General features: G+C 39.9%; 1 protein-coding gene across 11 annotated transcripts in view; it reads right to left on the bottom strand.

Annotated features, from left to right (window-relative positions):
* PTPN13 (protein tyrosine phosphatase non-receptor type 13) overlaps positions 1 to 20,189 on the bottom strand; it is a 350,570-nt gene that overhangs the window by 162,015 nt on the left and 168,366 nt on the right. For 10 of the 11 annotated variants that reach the window (XM_040326640.1, XM_040326643.1, XM_040326655.1 and 7 more), the window contains exons 5-7: positions 14,982 to 15,167; positions 12,471 to 12,555; positions 3,107 to 3,667 (exon numbers count right to left, since the gene is read on the bottom strand). In XM_040326640.1, coding sequence (XP_040182574.1) covers positions 3,107 to 3,667; positions 12,471 to 12,555; positions 14,982 to 15,167 — 832 coding nt within the window. The remainder of the gene's footprint in view (positions 1 to 3,106; positions 3,668 to 12,470; positions 12,556 to 14,981; positions 15,168 to 20,189) is intronic. The other variant, XM_040326663.1, reaches the window with a different exon arrangement.

Raw genomic sequence — 20,189 nt, 5'->3', positions numbered from 1 at the left:
GCAGCAAACTACTCCTACACAACAAAGTTAATTTGACAACTCAGAATGCAGGACAACTGAAAAGTCCTATTTACATTTTGCCACATACAGATCCTACACAACTGAAGCCTAGTACACACTAGTAGGGCTGAACGAAAAAAAAAAAAAAAAAAACCCAAACAGCTCCAGAGGAGTCGCTGTAGTAACCATGTGATGTTAGCACAGTGATCTCCCCTGCTGTGCTATTGTATTCTGACAGGGGGAGCCGATCAGCTAACCTTTTTCGATAATGCCCCATCGACAGATGCCGGGAGAATGACCGTCAGAACAGCTGCAGTACACATGGGTAGAATGACGGTCAGTTTCTGTTTAACCGGCCGATGCCACCCGACATTTGGCCCGTGTGTACTAGACTTAAAGCGGGAGTTCACCCATTTCTAAAAAAATTTTTTTTCTTCCCCTAGATTCCTGCTCGTTCGGTCTAGGGGAATCGGCTATTTGTATTAAAATAGGTGCAGTACTTACCCGTTTTCGAGCTGCATCTTCTTCCGTCGCTTCCGGGTATGGTCTTCGGGAGCGGGCGTTCCTTCTTGATTGACAGTCTTCCGAGAGGCTTCCGACGGTCGCATCCATCGCGTCACTCGTAGCCGAAAGAAGCCGAACGTCGGTGCGGCTCTATACTGCGCCTGCGCACCGACGTTCGGCTTCTTTCGGAAAATCGTGACGCGATGGATGCGACCGTCGGAAGCCTCTCGGAAACCTGTCAATCAAGAAGGAACGCCCATTCCCGAAGCCCATACCCGGAAGCGACGGAGAGGATGCGTCTCGTAAACGGGTAAGTACTGCACCTATTTTTAAATAAATAGCCGATTCCCCTAGTAATAACGAGCAGGAATCTAAGGGGGAAAAGTGCCCTCTAAGGGTGAACCCCCGCTTTAAGATAAAATGTTGGCAAGAAAGACATTTATAGGTACATGCTTTACATGTCTGCCAACTTAGATCGGCCATAGATGGTTTGAATCTCGGCTGATTCAGATTCGAACCGTGTATGGGTAGGCTAAATGTACCAAGTTGATCAAGCGATGGATTTTACTTACAATTATCGATAGCAGCTGCTATAGCCACTAGCAATAATCACTGTCCCCCCCCCCCCCCGTGAGAATACAATGTCTCGGCAGGAGGATACCCCTGTCAGTACTGTGTTGATGGTAGAATCGTGCACACATTTTTGCAGGAAAAAAAAAATATGTGCATTTATTATTTTCCCCCCAAGGACCCTGGAAAGCATTGCACCCATGATCAGTGGATCAGGAGTGCAATGCCAGACCCCTGCAAACAAGCCCTGTAGCTTTCAGGCCATGCCTGAATATGGGCTCATAGTTTACAAACTGCAGGGCTTGCGAGTGAAGAGGCTGTTCATCAGCACCGTCGCAGTCCATTCAGAACTACAAGATAGCAGCCGCAAAGGATGACGGTACTTGTAGTTTGTGCATGCACAGAAGAACTGAATGAATGACGTGGCCATGTGGGCGAAGCCCTGCACGACTGCGTTATTTTCACTATTTGTAATAGTGACAGCAGGCGCTGGGAGAAGTTCTCCAATTGCCGTCACTGGGGAAGGCGGAAGAGGCCGCAGTTACACATTACATTGTTGAACCCTAAATACAGGTTGAACATGCAACATGTCCCAAAAGGTGAACCTGGCCCTATTAACACCGGTGCGGCTTGTCTCACCCTACTTCTGGCAATAGAACTGTTCATATCACAGCGCCTCATGTCACAGCGATTATGAAAAAGGTCCTTTACCAATTGCGACATGCATACACTTCATTTAAATGAAATCGCAATAAAATCGGCAGTGCAAATTGCACTGATGTGTGGCTTTAAAAATCTGCACCGGTGTGATCAGGGGGCTCATCCTTTAAAATCTCAGTGTATCCTGTAGCATTAACAATCTCCTTTGCTGGAAATAACCGCATCAAATAGTTTGTATAGTGTAGGATGGTCAGATGTACATAACCCTTTGACCATATAGTGTACAGTAACCAACACATAATAATCCACAAAACACCACAAAGACTAGCCACAGACCCCTCAATCTCACGTAAGAAAACACATCTTGAATTAAAAGATTCTCTTCCTGACTGTAGAGATTGTTTTAAGTGCTTTCAAATTATCTGTCTGGTAAGTACCTATCTGGTAAAAAAATCCTTGAACATAAAAATGTAAAGATATCTGCCTGCCACATTATTCCCTCTTAGTGTACCCAATTAGCTATACTTGTATTGTTTTGAAAAAAAATTCCTAGCGTGACTGGCCTCTATACCAGAATATACTGTGAAGAAAACACCTTTAGGAGGATTACAGGTGTTAATGAAAATGGGTTAGTAATGCGGCAAACACAGGAAGATTTAGAGGAGGGTAATTAGGTAACATGCAGAATGTGAGATTAATTACAATCCAGCCTTGATGACGACAATCCAATTCAAGTAATGAAGGCTTCAGATGTTCTGAGGTTAGTTTATGTTAACAAATCCATTATTAAGCCAAGATGGTAATATGTCACATTCATCCAAAATATTTAGAGTCAGATTTCATGAGATACACATGTTTACAAAATCTTCATTGTTTTCTTCAGATAAAAATCTTCACTTGCTTTCCTTCCGTTATGTTGTTCATGAAGCAAGTCAAAGCTGAGTTTGTGCAAAGTTATTTTCTCATTAAATAGTTACTTGTGCTATCTGAATGAACAAAGTAATCTACGGAATGAATTTATAGAGCAAGTAACAAGTTACTGGAATATTATAAAAAAAAAAAAATCTTCTGTGAGTGCTGATGAAAGGATAAGTGCAATTTAAAATGGCAAGAGTTCAGTTAAGGCTAAAGAAACAGGACTTCAATGTCACCTTGCTCTACAATGCAAAAAAAAAAATAGCAAAAATATAAAATGTGATATTAGTTGGTAATTGGGTGAAAAGATCAACTGGCAGAGAAATACACAGGAGTCTCAACTGGTTGCATATAATGGATGAAAAGCTTTTTGATGAAAATTCTATCATGTTTCAGCAACTGACACAATTTCATAAACTTTGTTGAAGGGGACAAGACAACATTCAATTAGACTGACCTTCTATGCTCATTGCTTCTCTCAATACTTGAAGTCTTTTCTGTTTTTCTCTAATTCTGCCCAAGGCACTTGAAATTGCGACCGACGTTGGCACATCTGGTCCGTGTCTAGCTTGGTCCAACCTCTGTTGCATTAAAGCATCCCCTGCTCCACTTGACTGTCTGAGATCCTTTAGTTTAGATATGGATATAGTCCGTCCATTTAGGGCTTCAGAAAAACAAGGCAATCTATATGGGTCCCCAGCAGAACTGGCTTTCTCTGCGGCTTGGCTGGTAACAGATGTTAAGTCAAAAGATGATGCCCAAATTTTTTTCTTTTGACAATGGTCACTAAGTTTCCCCCCTAACTGAGTGGGTCTGAAATCATTATAAGCATAATAAGCACTTGTAGGATCATCATATCTGGAGCTAGGAACTGGGGATGTGCAATAGTCTTCCTCCTCCTCTGGTTGGTCCTTAAAGGCAAGGAACCCCATTGATTTACTGAGGCCTCTGTTAAGAAAGTTCTGCTGTGAGATTTTATTGTAGCTGACATCAAGCTCATCTTGTACTGAGCACTGTCCTGAAAATGTAAGGGTAACAAGGTCCAGTTTTAGAAGAAAAAAAAAAAAAAGATAGCTATACATGGACATTTAGCTCAACTTTCATAAATGCTCCATTAATTATTCAGAAAATGTTGATTTTCCAAGTGAAACCATTCATTTAAGTGAATACAAAACAGAGTTTACATTTTCATTAAACATACAGCTTTTCAGCAATGCTTCCTAAAACTTGTGTTTCTTGGCAAGTAGCATCAGATATATCTATATATTCCAAACTATATTTCAAATGGATGCTTTTACCGGAAACAAAGTATAGTTCAGTACTCCACACGCAGAGATCCGGATATTCATGCATCATTTCGAAATAATCATAGGCAATTTTTAAAATCTAATAAAAAAAATATCTGATAGAACTATTTTTTTTTTAACAAATGCAACAGTTGATAAAGCCATTTCAAATTGCATATTAAAGCGGGGGTTCTGCGGGACATCGTTTTTTTTTTTTGCTGTGCATCTATGGGTTTTCGGTATGTCAAGCTTGTACTCACATGTCTTATGTTTCTGTTCCCCCGCACTGTGAATCGGCCGTAAATAATACTTTATAAAAATTCCTCCTGGAATGTTCCATCTTGCTTGTGGGCACTGTGAAGCCCACAAGCAAATACTTCCTGGAAGCGGTGAATGCTGTGACGTGACTTGCTTCTTGAGTCACGTGACATGTGAAATCCCACAAGATTTTGTCGGTCGGCTTTATGAATTGTCACCTGGAAAGCACAACACTGTGCTCCCAGGAGACATTGCGATCAACTCCCAGCAAACACTGGGGAAGAGAGGAGACACGCCCACTCCCGCGGGAGGGAGACCAGGAAGTGTCTCTTGAAAACCACAGATTCACAGTATTTGAATGGACTATACATTTTTTATTAGCCAAATGTTCATATACATATTGAGCTGGTCTCGATAAGCTGTATTTAATATTTAGGGTGAACCTTCGCTTTAAGTAGAACCAGGCTGCCCAATAATGTAATTTTAGTTATACATAAATAACTAGTGGATTGGTTCACCTGCTGAACTGTCATATCCGAGACCTTGATGGCTGGATGGTTTAAACAGAGATGGAGGCAGAGAGACTATAAATTAAGTTGTATCCATATAGGAAGAAGATAATCTACCCTCATGCTGCAATCTCTTGTAACTTCAAAGACAAATCCAACCTATAATGGTTATGGCAGGTGAGAAGAACTTAATAGCACAGACCCCTAAAGAGATGTACAAAGCTGGTAAATAATTAAGCATTCTAAAATTCTACCCACAACTGAGTTTTGGGCCAATTTAATTTTAATACAGTATAAAAGCAATCAAGCGATCTCTGAAATGGTTTTAATGTCAAGAGTGAATCCTCCTAGTTAACCACTAGGAGATTGTATCTATGAAGCCTAAACATGGTGCTTGAACCTGTTTTTTTTATATGTAGGCATTACAGAACATAACTGTACTCAGAACAGAACACTCAGCACAAGCTGGTCGTAGTAATCAAGTATTTTTACTACATGGATAGATTTAAGGTAGGAGTCCAAATGTAATCTAAGCTGAAAAAATAAAAACTGTAAATGGATTTTTTTCATGCTACTTCACTATGCAGAGTTGCTTACATCTTACTTCGGAGTCATTACTTACAGGTGTGTATAAACAGGGGGGAAAAAAGTGTACCATTAAGAAAACCAGATTTACAAAACAAAAATAAAGGTAAAATAATGTCTTTGCTTTGAAGACATTACAGTGCTTTGCCAATAGAAAGAATGTTTGTATGAATGACTGTTGTATTTGAGTAGGTACGCCATCATCGTGTGTTTCTACACTTGCATTGGAAACTTGCAGTGCTACCGTGCAAAAGTCACTTGCTCATTTTAAAGCAGTATTAAACCGAAAATAAAACATTATATTGCATCGTACCTATTCTTAGATATGGTGAATTCATTTGTTTTCTTTAGGCCTTCTTTCTTCTATTTTCATCTGGTGATCGAGACAGTAAAGCCTCGTACACACGACCGGTTTTCCCGGCAGGAAAACTGCCAGGAGAGCATTTGGCCGGGAATCCTGGCCGTGTATGTTCCCTAGCAGTTTTCCCAACAGGAAAACTGCCCGGGAGAAATAGAGAACCTGCTCTCTATTTTCCTGTCGGGATTCCCGGCAGAGTGTTTCCTGCCGAGAAAACCGGTGGTCTGTATGCTTACCTGTTCCATTGGAGACCTGCGCATGCTTGATAAGAGTTCGACGCATGCGCGGTAGCATACAAGTTTACTGTGGGGTGTAGCAAGATGGCGGCATCGAATGTGACGAGCGCAGGCTCGATGTAGTCACTGCGTTCTTGCCATTCAAAAGAACGACGGTTCTTTTAAATGGCCATCTGTATGCACGGCAAGCTTGCCAGGAATCCTGTTGGGATTTCTACCCCCTTTACTCTGATACCTCCAACTGAAATCTAGTGGAACCAATTATATTCAGAAGTCAACTAATTAGTAAATGGAGTCCACCTGTGAGTAATTTATTCTGAGTATAATTCTGTAAGGATATCCAAGGTTTGTTAGAGAACCTTAGTGAACAACCACCACCATGAACACCAAGGAACACACCAGACAGGTCAGGGATAAAGTGGTGGAGAAGTTTAACAAAAAAACTATTCCAAGCTTTGAACATCTCACAGAGCACTGTTGAATCCATCATTTGAAAATGAAAATAGTATGGCACAACTGCAACCCTACCAAGACATGGCCGTCCACCTAAACTGACAAACTGGGCAAGGAGAGCATATAGCTGTAATTCAGAGAACCAGCCAAGAGGACAATGGTAACTCTGGAGGAGCTGCAGAGATTCACAGCTCAGGTGAGAATCTGTCCACAGGACAACAATTAGTCGTGCACTCCACAAATCTGGCCTTTATGGAAGAGTGGCAAGAAGAAAGCCAAGAAGAAAGCCATTGTTAAAAGAAAGAAAGGTTTACATTTTGAGAAAAGCCACGTGGGGGGACAGAGCAAACATGTGGACGAAGGTGTTCTGGTTGAAATTTTTGGCATAAAAGCAAGACGCTATGCGTGGTGGAAAACTAACACTACACATGTTGTGGGGATGCTTTTCTTCAGCAGGGAGAGGGAAGCTGGTCAGAGTTGATGGGAAGGTGGATGGAGCCAAATACAGGGCAATCTTAGAAAAAAAAAACTTGTTCAAGTCTGCAGAAGACTTAAAGCTGGGACGGAAGTTCACCTTCTAGCAGGACAGTAACCCTAAACATACAGCCAGAGCTACAATGGAAATGTTTAGATCAAAGTATATTCATGTGTTATAATGGCCCAGTCAAAGTCCAGACCTAAAACCAATTGAGAATCTGTGGCAAGACTCCAAAATTGCTCTCTCTATCCAATATGACAGAGCTTGAGCTATTTTGCAAAAAAGGGAAAGGAAAGGATGATTTTTTTTTTATACAAATATCTGAAGTGTGGTGTGCATTTGAACCCCCCCCCCCCCCCCAGTCAATACTCAGTAGAACCACCTTTCGCTGCAATTACAACTGCAAGTCTTTTTAGGGAGGTCTCTACCAGCTTTGCACATCTAGAGTGACATTTTTGCCCATTCTTTTTGGAAAAATAGCTCAAGTTCTGTCAGATTGGATGGAGAACGTCTGAACAGCAATTTTCAAGTCTTGCCACAGACTGACAATTGGATTTAGGTCTGGACTTTGACAAAATGTGGAAAACGTCAAGTTACATTAATACTTTTTCAAGGCACTGTATGAATGAGCCCTTGTTCACACTACCCACAAGCCATATGCTCAGTATTATTGCACTGCAGGATGTCAGTTTTCTGCTGCAGTGAACCACGGTAAGGGTGCAGTGTGGTGTGCATTTAAGGGCATCATAATGTTGACTTTTGTTTTAGCTTTATTTAAAGTGTACAAAGTGACAATTTATATATGGCATGCAGTGCTTACTTGTGCACTGCGGTAAAATGTTACAGGTTTGAATTTTACTGCAAATCACTGCCTCATATCCCCAGGATGTTGCCGTGTGAACAGGACAGAGAGAAACAATTGTTTATGTACCTAAATGGTGACTGCCATTTGTTCAGTGCAGAAAATGCCTGTCACTGCATTATGTGTAAACAAGCCCTAAATGTCACTTATTGAGGCGTGCCAGTGGGTGCACTGTTCTACCTCACAAGATCTACTGTTTAGGGTGATCACAGACATCCTTCTGCTGGCCTCCATTTATGAAAGTATGCGCCTAGGAATGAACACAGCGGGAGCCAATCAGCGGGTCTGGTGTACCAGATATTAGCCAGCACCCTAATTTTTCACGAAAGAGGCAAAACTATGTAAACAAGGCAGATCGCCGTTCTATCAGAGGGGAAGATAGAGATCTTGTGTTTCTGCCAAGCAGGAACACAGATCTCTGTCTTCCCCCAGTCAAAACAACCCCCCCAACAGTTAGCATACGCTCCCAGGGAACAAAATGTAACCCTTTGATCGCCCCTGATGTTAATCCCTTCCCTGCCAGCATCATTAGTACAGTGATTAGCACTGATCACTGTATTGATGTCACTGGTCCCCAAAAAGTGTAATTTAGTGTCAGAAAGACAGAGAAGAAAAAATTCCATACATATAGCCCATAGTTTGTAGATGCTATAACTTTTGCGCAAACCAATCAATATATGCTTATTAGGATTTTTTATTAATTTTTTACCAAAAACATGTAACAGAATACATATTGGCATAAATTGATAAAGAAATTAGTTAACAAAAAAAAAAAAATATTGGATGTGTTTCATAGCAGAAAGTAAAAAATATTGTTTTTGTTTTCAAAATTTTCAGTCTTTGTTTATAGCGCAAAAAATAAAAAACGGCAGAGGTGATCAAATACCACCAAAAGAAATCTCTGTTTGTGGGAGAAAAATTACATACATTTTATTTGGGTACCGCGCCATTGTCAGTTAAAGTAACGCAGTGCCGTATCGCAAAAAATGGCCTGGTCATGGGGGGGTGGTAAACCTTCTGGAGCTGAAAAGGTTAAATTGCATCTTGAAGATTCTGAGGCCACATGGAAAAAGGTGTTCTAGTCAGATGAGACTGAAATTTAATGATTTGGCCTCAACACCAAACAATATGTCTGGTGGAAATTCAATACAGCTCGCCATCCAAATAACTACCATTCCAAAGCATGGAGGTGGTAATATCCTGTTATCGGGATGTTTCTCTTGCAGCAGGGACTGGAGCACTTGTCAGGATAAAAGAAAAATGCATGGGGCAAAATTTAAGGAAAATCTGCTGCCCTCTACCAGAAAGTTGTCAATGGGAAGGTGGTTTACCTTCCAACATGACAATGACCCAAAGCACACAGCAAAAATGACCACACAGTGGTTGAAGGAGAAAAGGGTGAATGTCCTTGCATGGCTTAATCCGAGCCCAGACCTAAACCCCATTGAAAAATTGATGAAATGACTTGAAAACTATAGTCCACAAGCAGTCGCCATCATATTTAACTGAACTTGAGCTGTTCTGCAAAGAATAGTGGGAACATATTGCAAAGTTTAAATATGCATAGTTAGAAGAGACATATCCCAACAGACTAAAGGCTGTAATTAAAGCAAAAGGTGGTCCAACAAAATACTGACATAAGGGGGCTGATCCTTTTTCCAACTCAGTTATTCGTTTTTTTCCCCCCTGACATGTTGGTGTTTTATCTTTCACTTGGATGTTATAATTTGCACTAGACAATACAGCTGGATAACACAACAACTGTGTTTCTTCATTTCAGGCTGCAAAGCAACAAAATTAGATTTTTTTTCTATGCCCACTGTACTTATAGATTTGTTTCTGACCGATTGCTCTATCCATGCTATATAGCACAGATGGACAAAGGCCCCCACTGTGGCTATTGTATTTTGACAGCCAGTCCCATCAGCTGTGGCTGTCAAAATGCCTAAACTGTGGCTGCATCTGATTGGATGCAGTCGTTATTTAGTGATGGCTTATCCAAGATGCAGAAATTGCTTACTGCTCAAGGAACCCTTTACAACCTCTGGGGAAACCCTAGGGTCCCATGAAACCCTGGTTGACAGGCTGAGCTAGAAAACTTTACAGCAATAACTTGAAATGCATACACAGTGAAAGGACACTACCGTTTTCCTAAACTGGAACACACATTTGTTACATTTTAATTCGATTTTTTTTAATCTACTTTACATATACATGACATAAGAGAAAATCTAACCTGAAAAATAAAGTACACAGCCAGCGCCTCTCTTACAATGGTCTATATGTATTCCATATAAATACATCTAGTACTATATTGTATCCGTATCATAATCTGTTCACTCAGGTGATTCAGAGTTAGGCAATAAAGACTTTTCAGTGACTTAATGTTATCAGCAAGGTTGCCCAATCACTTCCTGCCACATTATTCCATGTAATAGAATTGTAATATTTTTACTCAGACAATCACTGTGCTAATCCCCAACGAATACAGATTATATATGATTTGATTTCACTTCTAAGGGCTGACCTGCTGGCTTAAAGCAGAATTACAGTCTTCAGCAATCATTTTACATATCCCCTCTTTTCTTTCATTATTTTAACATTTATCTAGTTTTAACCCTTACAATTTTTTTTAAACGTCATATCATCTGCCTGTGGGTGGAGTAAGATGGAGCCAAGCAAATCAGTGCAGTAACATTTACTCAACAGTGACTGACATTTAGCAGACATGTTTGTCTAAATTATTACACACATCTTTATCCAAGTGTGACCAGTAGAAGACCGTTAACTAGATGAGTTGAGTTACATTTGTTTGCAGTCCAGATCACAGTTCAGTGTTACTAGTTTGAAATCCCTTTCCACACTTCTTAGGCCTCACTAACACAGTGCAACTATACTGTATGCCCATGTTTACCCACACAGTGATGCACAGCTGTTTTGTGGGACACAGAGGCTGCATGGACACAGCCCTGCCAATATCAGTGCGAGTTTGGGGACATGCACACACACGAATTGGGGGCAGCGGCTGTGTTCATGCTCTATGAGAATTGTGTGCACCATATAGGATACAGGAACAGCAGTGACTCCCAGGGAGATTGTCAAAGACACTTTAAGACAGACAGTGGGTCCTGTGGGAGACTGGACATCTGCAAAAAGGAAGTGTGGCTTCAGTAGTGCCCTTCAAAGAAAATTCAGGAGGTATATAGTGAGGAGGGGAAAGGGAGAAAATTATGAGGGATTCAAATGCAAATGGGACGGAAACAGGTTTGGCTGGAGTTCCAATTTAAACACAAATTACTTTTTATTGTTGCATAATAATGTTGATGGCTGTTGCAAACAAACATTTTTCACGTGATAAATAAAATGTAATATTTAACTTACTGCAAAGTAAACCCATTTAAAGGTAAAGCAGTTTGTATACTGAGTCACAGCTAAAGATGGTAAGCTAAATGTGTATTTAGTAGGAGCCAGCTGAAATTTTAATCTGCGTGTGACCCTCCTATTTGACAGAAGTCAATCGTTAGACTGGCTTCTGTTGAACTTTACTGCTGAAATCCTTCATCTGATCGGATCAGCTGCAGCACTGACCGGTATATTCTGACAGCAGGGGGGTCTCAAATCCCAGAATACAATAGCACAATGGGAAGGATTTCTGCATCCAGTTTGCTTGTGTGGATGCATGAATTTGCCATTGTTTGTTTTTGTTCCGCCTGGTGGTTGGGGGAAAAAAAAAACCGAACAGTGTGTACCCAGCTTTAGATATGGTGGCTGCATTAGTTTTCTTTTTTAGGCTTTAATTTATTTTCACCTGGTAATCCAGCCATTAAACACACTTCCTGTCCTAGGATGTCTGCATTATGGATGAAGTAGTACAAGTAAAAGTAGTAGGGTAAAAGCCCCCCCCCCCCCCAAAAAAAGGAAGAAGAAAACAAATGCAGCCACCACATCTAAGGATTGATGAGCTGCAATATATTACATTTTTGTTTTGGGTTTAATAATGCATTAAAAAAAGGTGAATTATTTGGTCTGAAAGTCAAGTATACTGAAGTATTTTGATTGGTGCCACATAGTATAGTGCAATATTACTTATGCTGGCCATACATTGTACACATTTCAGCTTGTGCTTGATGGAACTGGCCAACATGCACTTCCAGGGTGGCCCTGTCAGCACCCTCCTGCCTGACATCCTTTAATTTCGACAGCAGCTGGCACTGCTGATTTATCCATCTGCATTGTATAGCATGGATGGGCAAATTTGTAAGTACCTTTCAGTGTATGGTCACCTTTATGTTAAAGTATATTAAAAAGGCAATCCTTTTTATATACACACACACACACACATATACATACACACACACTTATATTAATGTTGAAAGGCTAAAACCACAGTCAGGTTTTTATTGGTGTCTGTGCTCTTGGTTATAGATACACTCGCGCTTGTCCTTATCCAAGTAAGGAAAAAATTCTAAATTTTGAGTTGCCACTAGAACAGGGAGACCCAATTGGAACACTTCCTGTGACAACAAAGAAGGGATTTCTCTTATGTTGGAAAAATATTTTCACTCACCGTTCAGTCTACAGAAAAATGAATTAAAGGGAAATTTTACCAAAAAATAAAATAAAAAATTACAGGGGGTTTACCCTCCTGTACTCTATCCAAAATGAAAATGGGTGAACGCTGTCGGTCTGAATTACTAATGTACTCTTTGCATCCCTAGAGGACTCAAGTGGTGAGCTTTCGCCCCCAGAAGTCCCAAGTCCTATTACAAGAGGAGCAAGGAAAAAAAAAAAATTACCCGAAGGAAGACCTTTTCCTCTTAGTCTGTCACGGATTGCTTGAGAGCGATTTGGTTCATTTGCTTTATTTCCCACTTGGTCTATCTGTGGGATTAAAATAAATTAAAGTATTAGCAGCAATATAGAAATAAAAAAAATATATTATGTCATGTAAATATTTTGCAATAACAATAATAAAAATTTAAAAGACAGTAGGGAGGGTCCTGTTTGAACAATTCCATAGCAGTTTAGTAGAACAGACTAGGTATGTTTTAAAAAAATAAAATAAAAAAATTATGATACAGCTCACTTTACAATTAGTATACAGATAACCCTGTGTACAGAAACGTGTAGCTATGATTAAGCACTGTATGACAGTGTGAAACGCGTTGATTTCTGCTGTGACATGTCAGTTTTGTGACCTATTTTATTAAAAAGGAACGCTTTTTTGGAGTGCGGCTGTCCTAGTCTTCTTCATCCATTTTTACAGAAAAGTGTACATCCAATTAATCCACAGCAAGAATTCTACTTAAAAAAAATTATAAATAAAAAACACCTTCTATCATTATATATATATATATATATATATATATATATATATATATATATATATATATATATATATATATATATATATATATATATATATATATATATATATATATATTTTTAGAAGAGACGTGCAAAATGTATTTTTCAAAAAAACTGCCTCTTGTTGGTTTTAGCAGTTTCATTATCAGTGTACACTGCCCGTGAAGCATATGCATGGCAGTGTACATGATCGCTTGTCCCTTGAATATGTAAGATGCTACAAATAGAACCAAGGCCTAGGGACAATGTATTTTTCTGCATGCATCACTGGACACTGTCAAAGAGGACAACAGGGATCTGGAGAAAGAGGTGTAAAAGACGGCGGTCCACATGAGATGAAGCAGCAATTGACAGTCTAGATCAGTCAGTGCAGGAGGGGAGAATACCTGTAATGATGTGCATATTTGAACATTATAGCAAGAGTTTACCTGCCACAGCAGACTTTACTTCTTTTATGTTTAATATATTGCAGCTTACCAGTCCTCAGATGTTGTGGCTGCGTTAGTTTGCTTTTCCAGTCCCCCCCCCCCCCCCCATTTTTACCTGGTGATCCTGCCAGTAACATACTTCATGCCCCAGGGCTCCCTCACCATACTGTATATATGAAGAAGCATTACTACCTTTTTAAAGGACTACAAGACACCTCTGTTTCTTATCTTCATAAAAAGGGGAGAGGTGCTCACTGCTCTAGAAAGACAAATGAACAATGCTAAGTGATCAACCAGCAATAGCAGAGAGCACAGCAAGGGATCAGCTAACTGGATTACTGGCAGGATCAACATATATTTTTATGCACATATTAAAGCGATAGTAAACCGTAGGTGAATACAGAAAAAAAACTGCAAGGCAATGTCATATTGTGCCAGTATGCTTTGCATACTAGCACATTATGATGGTCTTACCTTAAAACAAAGCACTCCAGGGAATGTCACAGCTGAGATGGCCGATATCTTCCCCCGGTCTTCCTTCCGGGTTCACGGGGTTAAGCCGGACTTTCAGAGAGCATGCATTGATGATGTCATCAGCTGCATGCACTTTTAATATGTCCTAAACTGTGCAAATTTAGAAGATATTTACAGTACCTTATTACTTATTTTAGGCTTGCCTGTAGGTACAAGTGGTAGTACAGAGTTTACTACCACTTTAAGCAGATATAACTAAATGTTTTCAATGGTTCATATAACACACCAAAAGGGAACAAATACGAGAAGTTTATTGCTAGGGTTTACATATACTTTAAATGTGACACTAAACTCTGATTAAAAAAAAAATAAACTATTTAAGTATGTATTCATATCTCGAAAAGTACCTTCTAATGCTCTCAGCCTCTTTCAAATCTCCTAACGCGATTGTAAAGTTTTAATTTTATTTTATTTTTTTAAACAAACATGTTATTGCACAGAGCAGCCCCAATCCTCCTATTCTGGGGTCCCCCTCTGGCGCTCTTGACTTCTCCTCCCCACCAAGTGTCTTCATAGGAAGCCACTCATGCATGCTCAATCCTGAGCCTGACTGTCTGAGTCTATTGACATAGCTAGCGGGACTCAGCCCCGCCCCCACTCTCTCTTCATAGCCTTTGACTGACAGCAGCGGCTTCACAGCCAGGTGCGCACTGCGCATTCGCAAGTCGCGCTGCGCTGTCCTGAATGGCCGAGCAATCTTCTGAGACCTGTCATTAAGGCAGGAAAGACAATTATAATAGAACTGCAAGATGCAGCCCATTGCTTTTCTATACACTGGTTTCATTAATATCAAGCTGAAAGCAGCTGGCCTGAAATGATGCAAATGACAAAACTAAAGAGCTAGAATAGCAAAAGACAGAAAGCATGCATTTTATATTATATTTCACATACGCTTTTGGGGGAAAATGCATGATAGCAAAGAGAAAAGAAATACCCAGTATAATTTTAACATGTAAAAGTTGCAAGTACAAAACTCACCCCAGATAAACTTCCCAGAACCAGCTTCACCAGCTGTTTGATGTAGTAGAAGGAAGGCGCACAGTTGCTGTTGCGAATATGGGCACTACAGCCATCTAAAACTGTTCGAGTGGATAGTCTTGTTAAAAACTGGTCCTCGCACATGTCAAGTAAAATGCTATTCAACCGTTCCCCCAACTTAATAGGCTGTAAACGATAAAATGAAAAACAAATGTGAATTCATACGCATTCAAATAAAAAAAAAAGTTAATGCATTCTGGTCAGTCTCTAAATACTATACAAAAACATTCTGTCCTAGAGGTTTTTTTTTTTTTTTTAAACACCTTTTATATATCAGATTACATTTTACAAGAGAATATGTATCCAATTTACCAGTTAAAAACTTATAAATAAGAAACGAATAAATAAAAATAGATTGCAATAAGGATCCCATTCATATCGGGAGCTACACTGAACACATGGCCACTGGTGCATTCTGTGACACAACACTGCCAATGCATCCATTGTTTACTTTCTTCCACACAACTTTATTGAAACGTGACAAGTGACATTTCAACTGAGGTCTATTTCCCATGGCAGCATTGTGATGCAGTGGTTCATTTTAAAGTATGGCATCATTGGAGAAAGGGCATTTTGCCTTATCTATGCTTTGAGGCTGCGCTGAATTTAGCTGCAAGCGCAGCCCCACTGCATCTGGTGTTATCACGTCCTCAATTATTGCCAAAATCATTAATTTGTTTTGTGTGCATAAACAAAAAACACTTTTATTTGTATATTTTAAAAATAATTGTTTGTTATTACTACTATGTGTGATAAACGTTGATCTTTTTTTTTTTTTTATACTATAGAATACGATAGGATACTTTGGAACTTTGGGAGAAAGTTTGTTTTCTTCTAGCCCATTGCTTGTGAATTCTAAATACTTTGAATGCAGAAAGTAATTTTTAACAATTTTTAAAACGATCGCTTACAAATATTTTTTTATTTTACCACAGCTTCAATTGCAAAGATGTGAATTTTAAACTTTCTTTGCCTTAGGTCAATGGCACTTTATAATATATATATATATATATATATATATATATATATATATATATATATATATATATATATATATATATATATATATATATATATATATATATATATATATATAAAAATGTATATATCTATATCCATCTATATTTAGAGCTATATCTCCATCTCCCTCTATTTATCAATCTATACACACACACAGTATCTCACAAAAGTGAGTACACACCTCACATTTTTGTAAATATTTTATTATATTTTTTTCATGTGACAACACTATAGAAATGACACTTGTCCAAACTGGGCCGATATCATGTGCCTTGTTAGTGTTACAAGGTCTCAAGTGTGAATTGGGGAGCAGGTGTGTTAAATTTGGTGTTATTGTTCTCACTCTCTCATACTGGTAACTGGAAGTTCAACATGGCACCTCATGGCAAAGAACTCTCCGAGGATCTGGGGAAAAAAAAAAAATTGTTGCTCTACATAAAGATGGCCTAGGCTACAAGAAGATTGCCAAGACCCTGAAACATACGAGTGCTGCAAGCATTGCTGCAGAGGTTGAAGGAATGGGGGGTCAGCCTGTCAGTGCTCTGGGGCTGCATGAGTGCTGCTGGTACTGGGGAGCTACAGTTCATTGAGGGAACCATGAATGCCAACATGTACCGTGACATACTGAAGCAGCGCATGATCCCCCTCCCTTCAGAGACTGGGCCACAGGGCAGTATTCCAACATGACAACGACCCCAAACACACCTCCAAGACGACCACTGCCTTGCTAAAGAAGCTGAGGGTAAAGGTGATGGACTGGCCAAGCATGTTTTTAGATCTAAACCCTATTGAGCATCTGTGGGGCACCCTCAAATGGGAGGTGGAGGAGCTCAAGGTCTCCAACATTCACCAGCTTCGTGATGTCATCATGAAGGAGTGGAAGAGGACTCCAGTGGCAACCTGTGAAGCTCTGGTGAACTCTCCAAGAGGGTTAAGGCAGTGCTGGAAAATAATGTTGACCCCACAAAATATTGACACTTTGGGCTCAATTTGGACATTTTCACTTAGGGGTGTACTCACTTTTGTTGCCAGTGATTTAAACATTAATGGCTGTGTGTTGAGTTATTTTGAGGGGACAGCAAATTTACACTGTTTTACAAGCTGTACACTCACTACTTTACATTGTAGCAAAGGGTCATTTCTTCAGTGTTGTCACATGAAAAGATATAATAATATATTTGAAAAAATGTAAGTGGTGTATGCACTTTTGTGAGATACAGTACACACACTGCAGGTTGTACGTTACGACAAATCTTTATATTAAACTATATAAATCCTACCCACTTTCAAAACGCAGCCTGTGGTACATGCAATGAGGGGAATATTACCGCAAGTCTATATAAATGTTAAGCCTTCAACTTCTTCCTAGATGAAGGCAGACACTATGGACATGAGACTTTCAATGAGATTGCAGGTCGCACCCGCCCAAACCAACCTTCCCAGATGCAAATAACAAATAAGTAACAAACAATTTATTTTGGCAAAAACTTGGCCGCGACACCTTTATTATCACTCAAAATTTTGATAAACATTCCAACAAACATATTCTACCTGCTCAGTTGTCAGAACTCGAGCAGTAGCTCAACTTGAGCATAAAGCCCGGCCCACCCCTTTTCAATAATGTTCTGCAAACCCAAATTAAATATGTCATTACCAACTTCAGATAAGTGGACCCTGTCCCGCCTGTGCAACCCTGGATAACCCCCTTCCAGGTCTACATGCCGATACGAGAAACCCCTTACCTGCGGCATGAATTTCTCAAAAGCCCTATTGACTCTTTTCCTCATCTTTTCCATGACCCTACTCTGTGCAGAGGAGAGCCATGAAAGGCGAGGAACCACCTCAGAAAATACTATTGTTGTACCTGGGAAAGTTGTACAAAAGTGATGTAAATCACGCTTGATCATGAACAGCAAATCCAATGTCTTAACGTTCCCCACATCGTTACCACCCAGGTGAATTATCAAAATAGATGGCAACGGCCATACCAAACATAACCTGTTTAAATGAAAGTTCAGTTGAAACCACTGAAGGCCTCTTATGCCTTCCATAATAACTGAAAAGAATCCAGGTGCAGGGACAAAATCAATGACTAGTTGCGTTGCGCAACTCTTTTGCGCCCAATATACAAATGGGTGCCCCGGAATCCAAACTGTGTGCTTGGTACCTAAAATTGTATTTTGTCCTGATGAAGCTACATGCATGTAATTGCTTAACAGCATGTGCCTGACAAAGGGAATAGACTGGCGCCAGCGAACAGAGAAATACAAGCACAGGATCACGATATACAACTCACGGCTCGGCAACCTACCAATTCATTGCCCATCAGAGGCGCATCTGGACATCTAGACGCCGGAACATGGGGTATATTTTCAACAGAAGGTAGAAGATCTTGCCATATATCACAATCCCTCAACCCACGGAGGTGGTAAGATTGTTAACACTTTATTGTGTTCAAGCCGTAGTTTATGTGCCTATGAACAGTGCAACCGTCAGCCACGAGGACTTTGAACGTAGCTGTATAGAGAATATCTCAGTACCATTTACACTGATTGAATTAAGACATGCATTTCAGCTCAGGCACCTTGCTGATTCCTTTGTATCCTGTATCTAACAGAGGTGACTGTATCGGGAAAGTTGAGAGTTAACGACCATAAGGAAATTTTTCCTCTTTCAATAGCCCATACATAGGAAAATCCGATCTTTTTAATCCCCAGTGTTATTACATTTTAAGGACAATCGCAGATCTCTGGCACTTCTATAATTGCTATAGGATCAAGCCTACCAGCAATCAGACACCATCAGCTAGCCCCTCCTTATATCATCCAATAATTTTAATTAACCCCTTTCTCCCGTGGGGACGCACTTACTGATGGTTCCCAATTTTTTCACCATTATTTACTAATACACACGGTGCTTTTACCACATGGAAATCCCAGTAAGTGCGATCCATTTTGGCGTCCGGACTGCCTTAGTTATTTGTTGTCCATGTCAGTCTATGTTTTTTATGTGTTGTTTGTTTGCACACTAACAATAAACCTGGTTTATTGGTGCAACACTTGCCGGCTATTGTCAGTTGGTTTTTAGTATTGGCTTTAGTGTTAGCCCACATGTTGTAAATTATTCACCCCAGTATTATTAATTTTTGTACTATTCAATAAACTTTTTTGACCTATAACACTGTCCGTCACTGCCTATAGTAGCCTCTTTTATCCCCGGGGGTATTCCATTCTTGGTTCTCTCCTGTGGGATATTACCTATAATTTTTATGCAAGTTTTTGGCTACGGCGGTGACCTCCTGTCAGGAGAAGTGACAACCTAATAGGATTTCTGGGTTTCGTGATTTAAATGTCAGTAGGGGTATGCTCACCTTTTGTCATATATATACCTAAAATTTAAACAAATTAGGACGTACATACAATTTAAAACATTTAGACTTCCACCTCCCCAGTGTCTTAATGTCCGTTTCCGGAAATCCCAACCTGGCTGCACCTATCCGAAATGAATGGGAGGAAAACCTAAAAATTACTTAATCCCATACTATCCAAACTCTTTTTCAGGACTGCATCGAATTGATATTTTGTAAGGGATAGAGAATTTGTGTGGATGAGGAATAATCTCCAGGAACTCCCTTACCAATGCCACAGGGCACATGAATCCATCATCGTTCTCCCATAAATGCACCCATTTACCCTTACTACATTGGTCCGTTTTGAAATGACCTAGCCAAATATGAACTCCCGACTGATCTAACACCTGATCAAAACGAATCCCGGTAACACCTCGCTTATTAGCAGGGACTAATTCCGAGATGCGGAAAGCCCCAAAAAAAGCCAGCGCAAAAGCGGTCCTAAATAATAAGGCTTCATAAAGGGAAAAACAAACCCTTGAAGTAACCCTGCAGAGGCCACTGAGAATGCCGAAGGAAATTGGTCTTCTGTCACCCGTGACAAAAGTCAACCTCTTGTACCCCTTTAGTGCCTGTTTCACAGAGAAATAAAAAGTACAAGGCTTCAAACCCAATAAACAAAAGAAAAAGGAAATGCTGGCTAACGTTCTGGCCACGTGGCTACTAGACAGACGCTGCCGCATTAGACTGGACAAAAAACCTAGAATAGCGCCTTCCGA

Source organism: Rana temporaria, chromosome 1, assembly GCF_905171775.1.
Source record: "Rana temporaria chromosome 1, aRanTem1.1, whole genome shotgun sequence".
NCBI lineage: Eukaryota > Metazoa > Chordata > Amphibia > Anura > Ranidae > Rana > Rana temporaria.
This window is presented reverse-complemented; position numbering and strand designations above follow the sequence as displayed.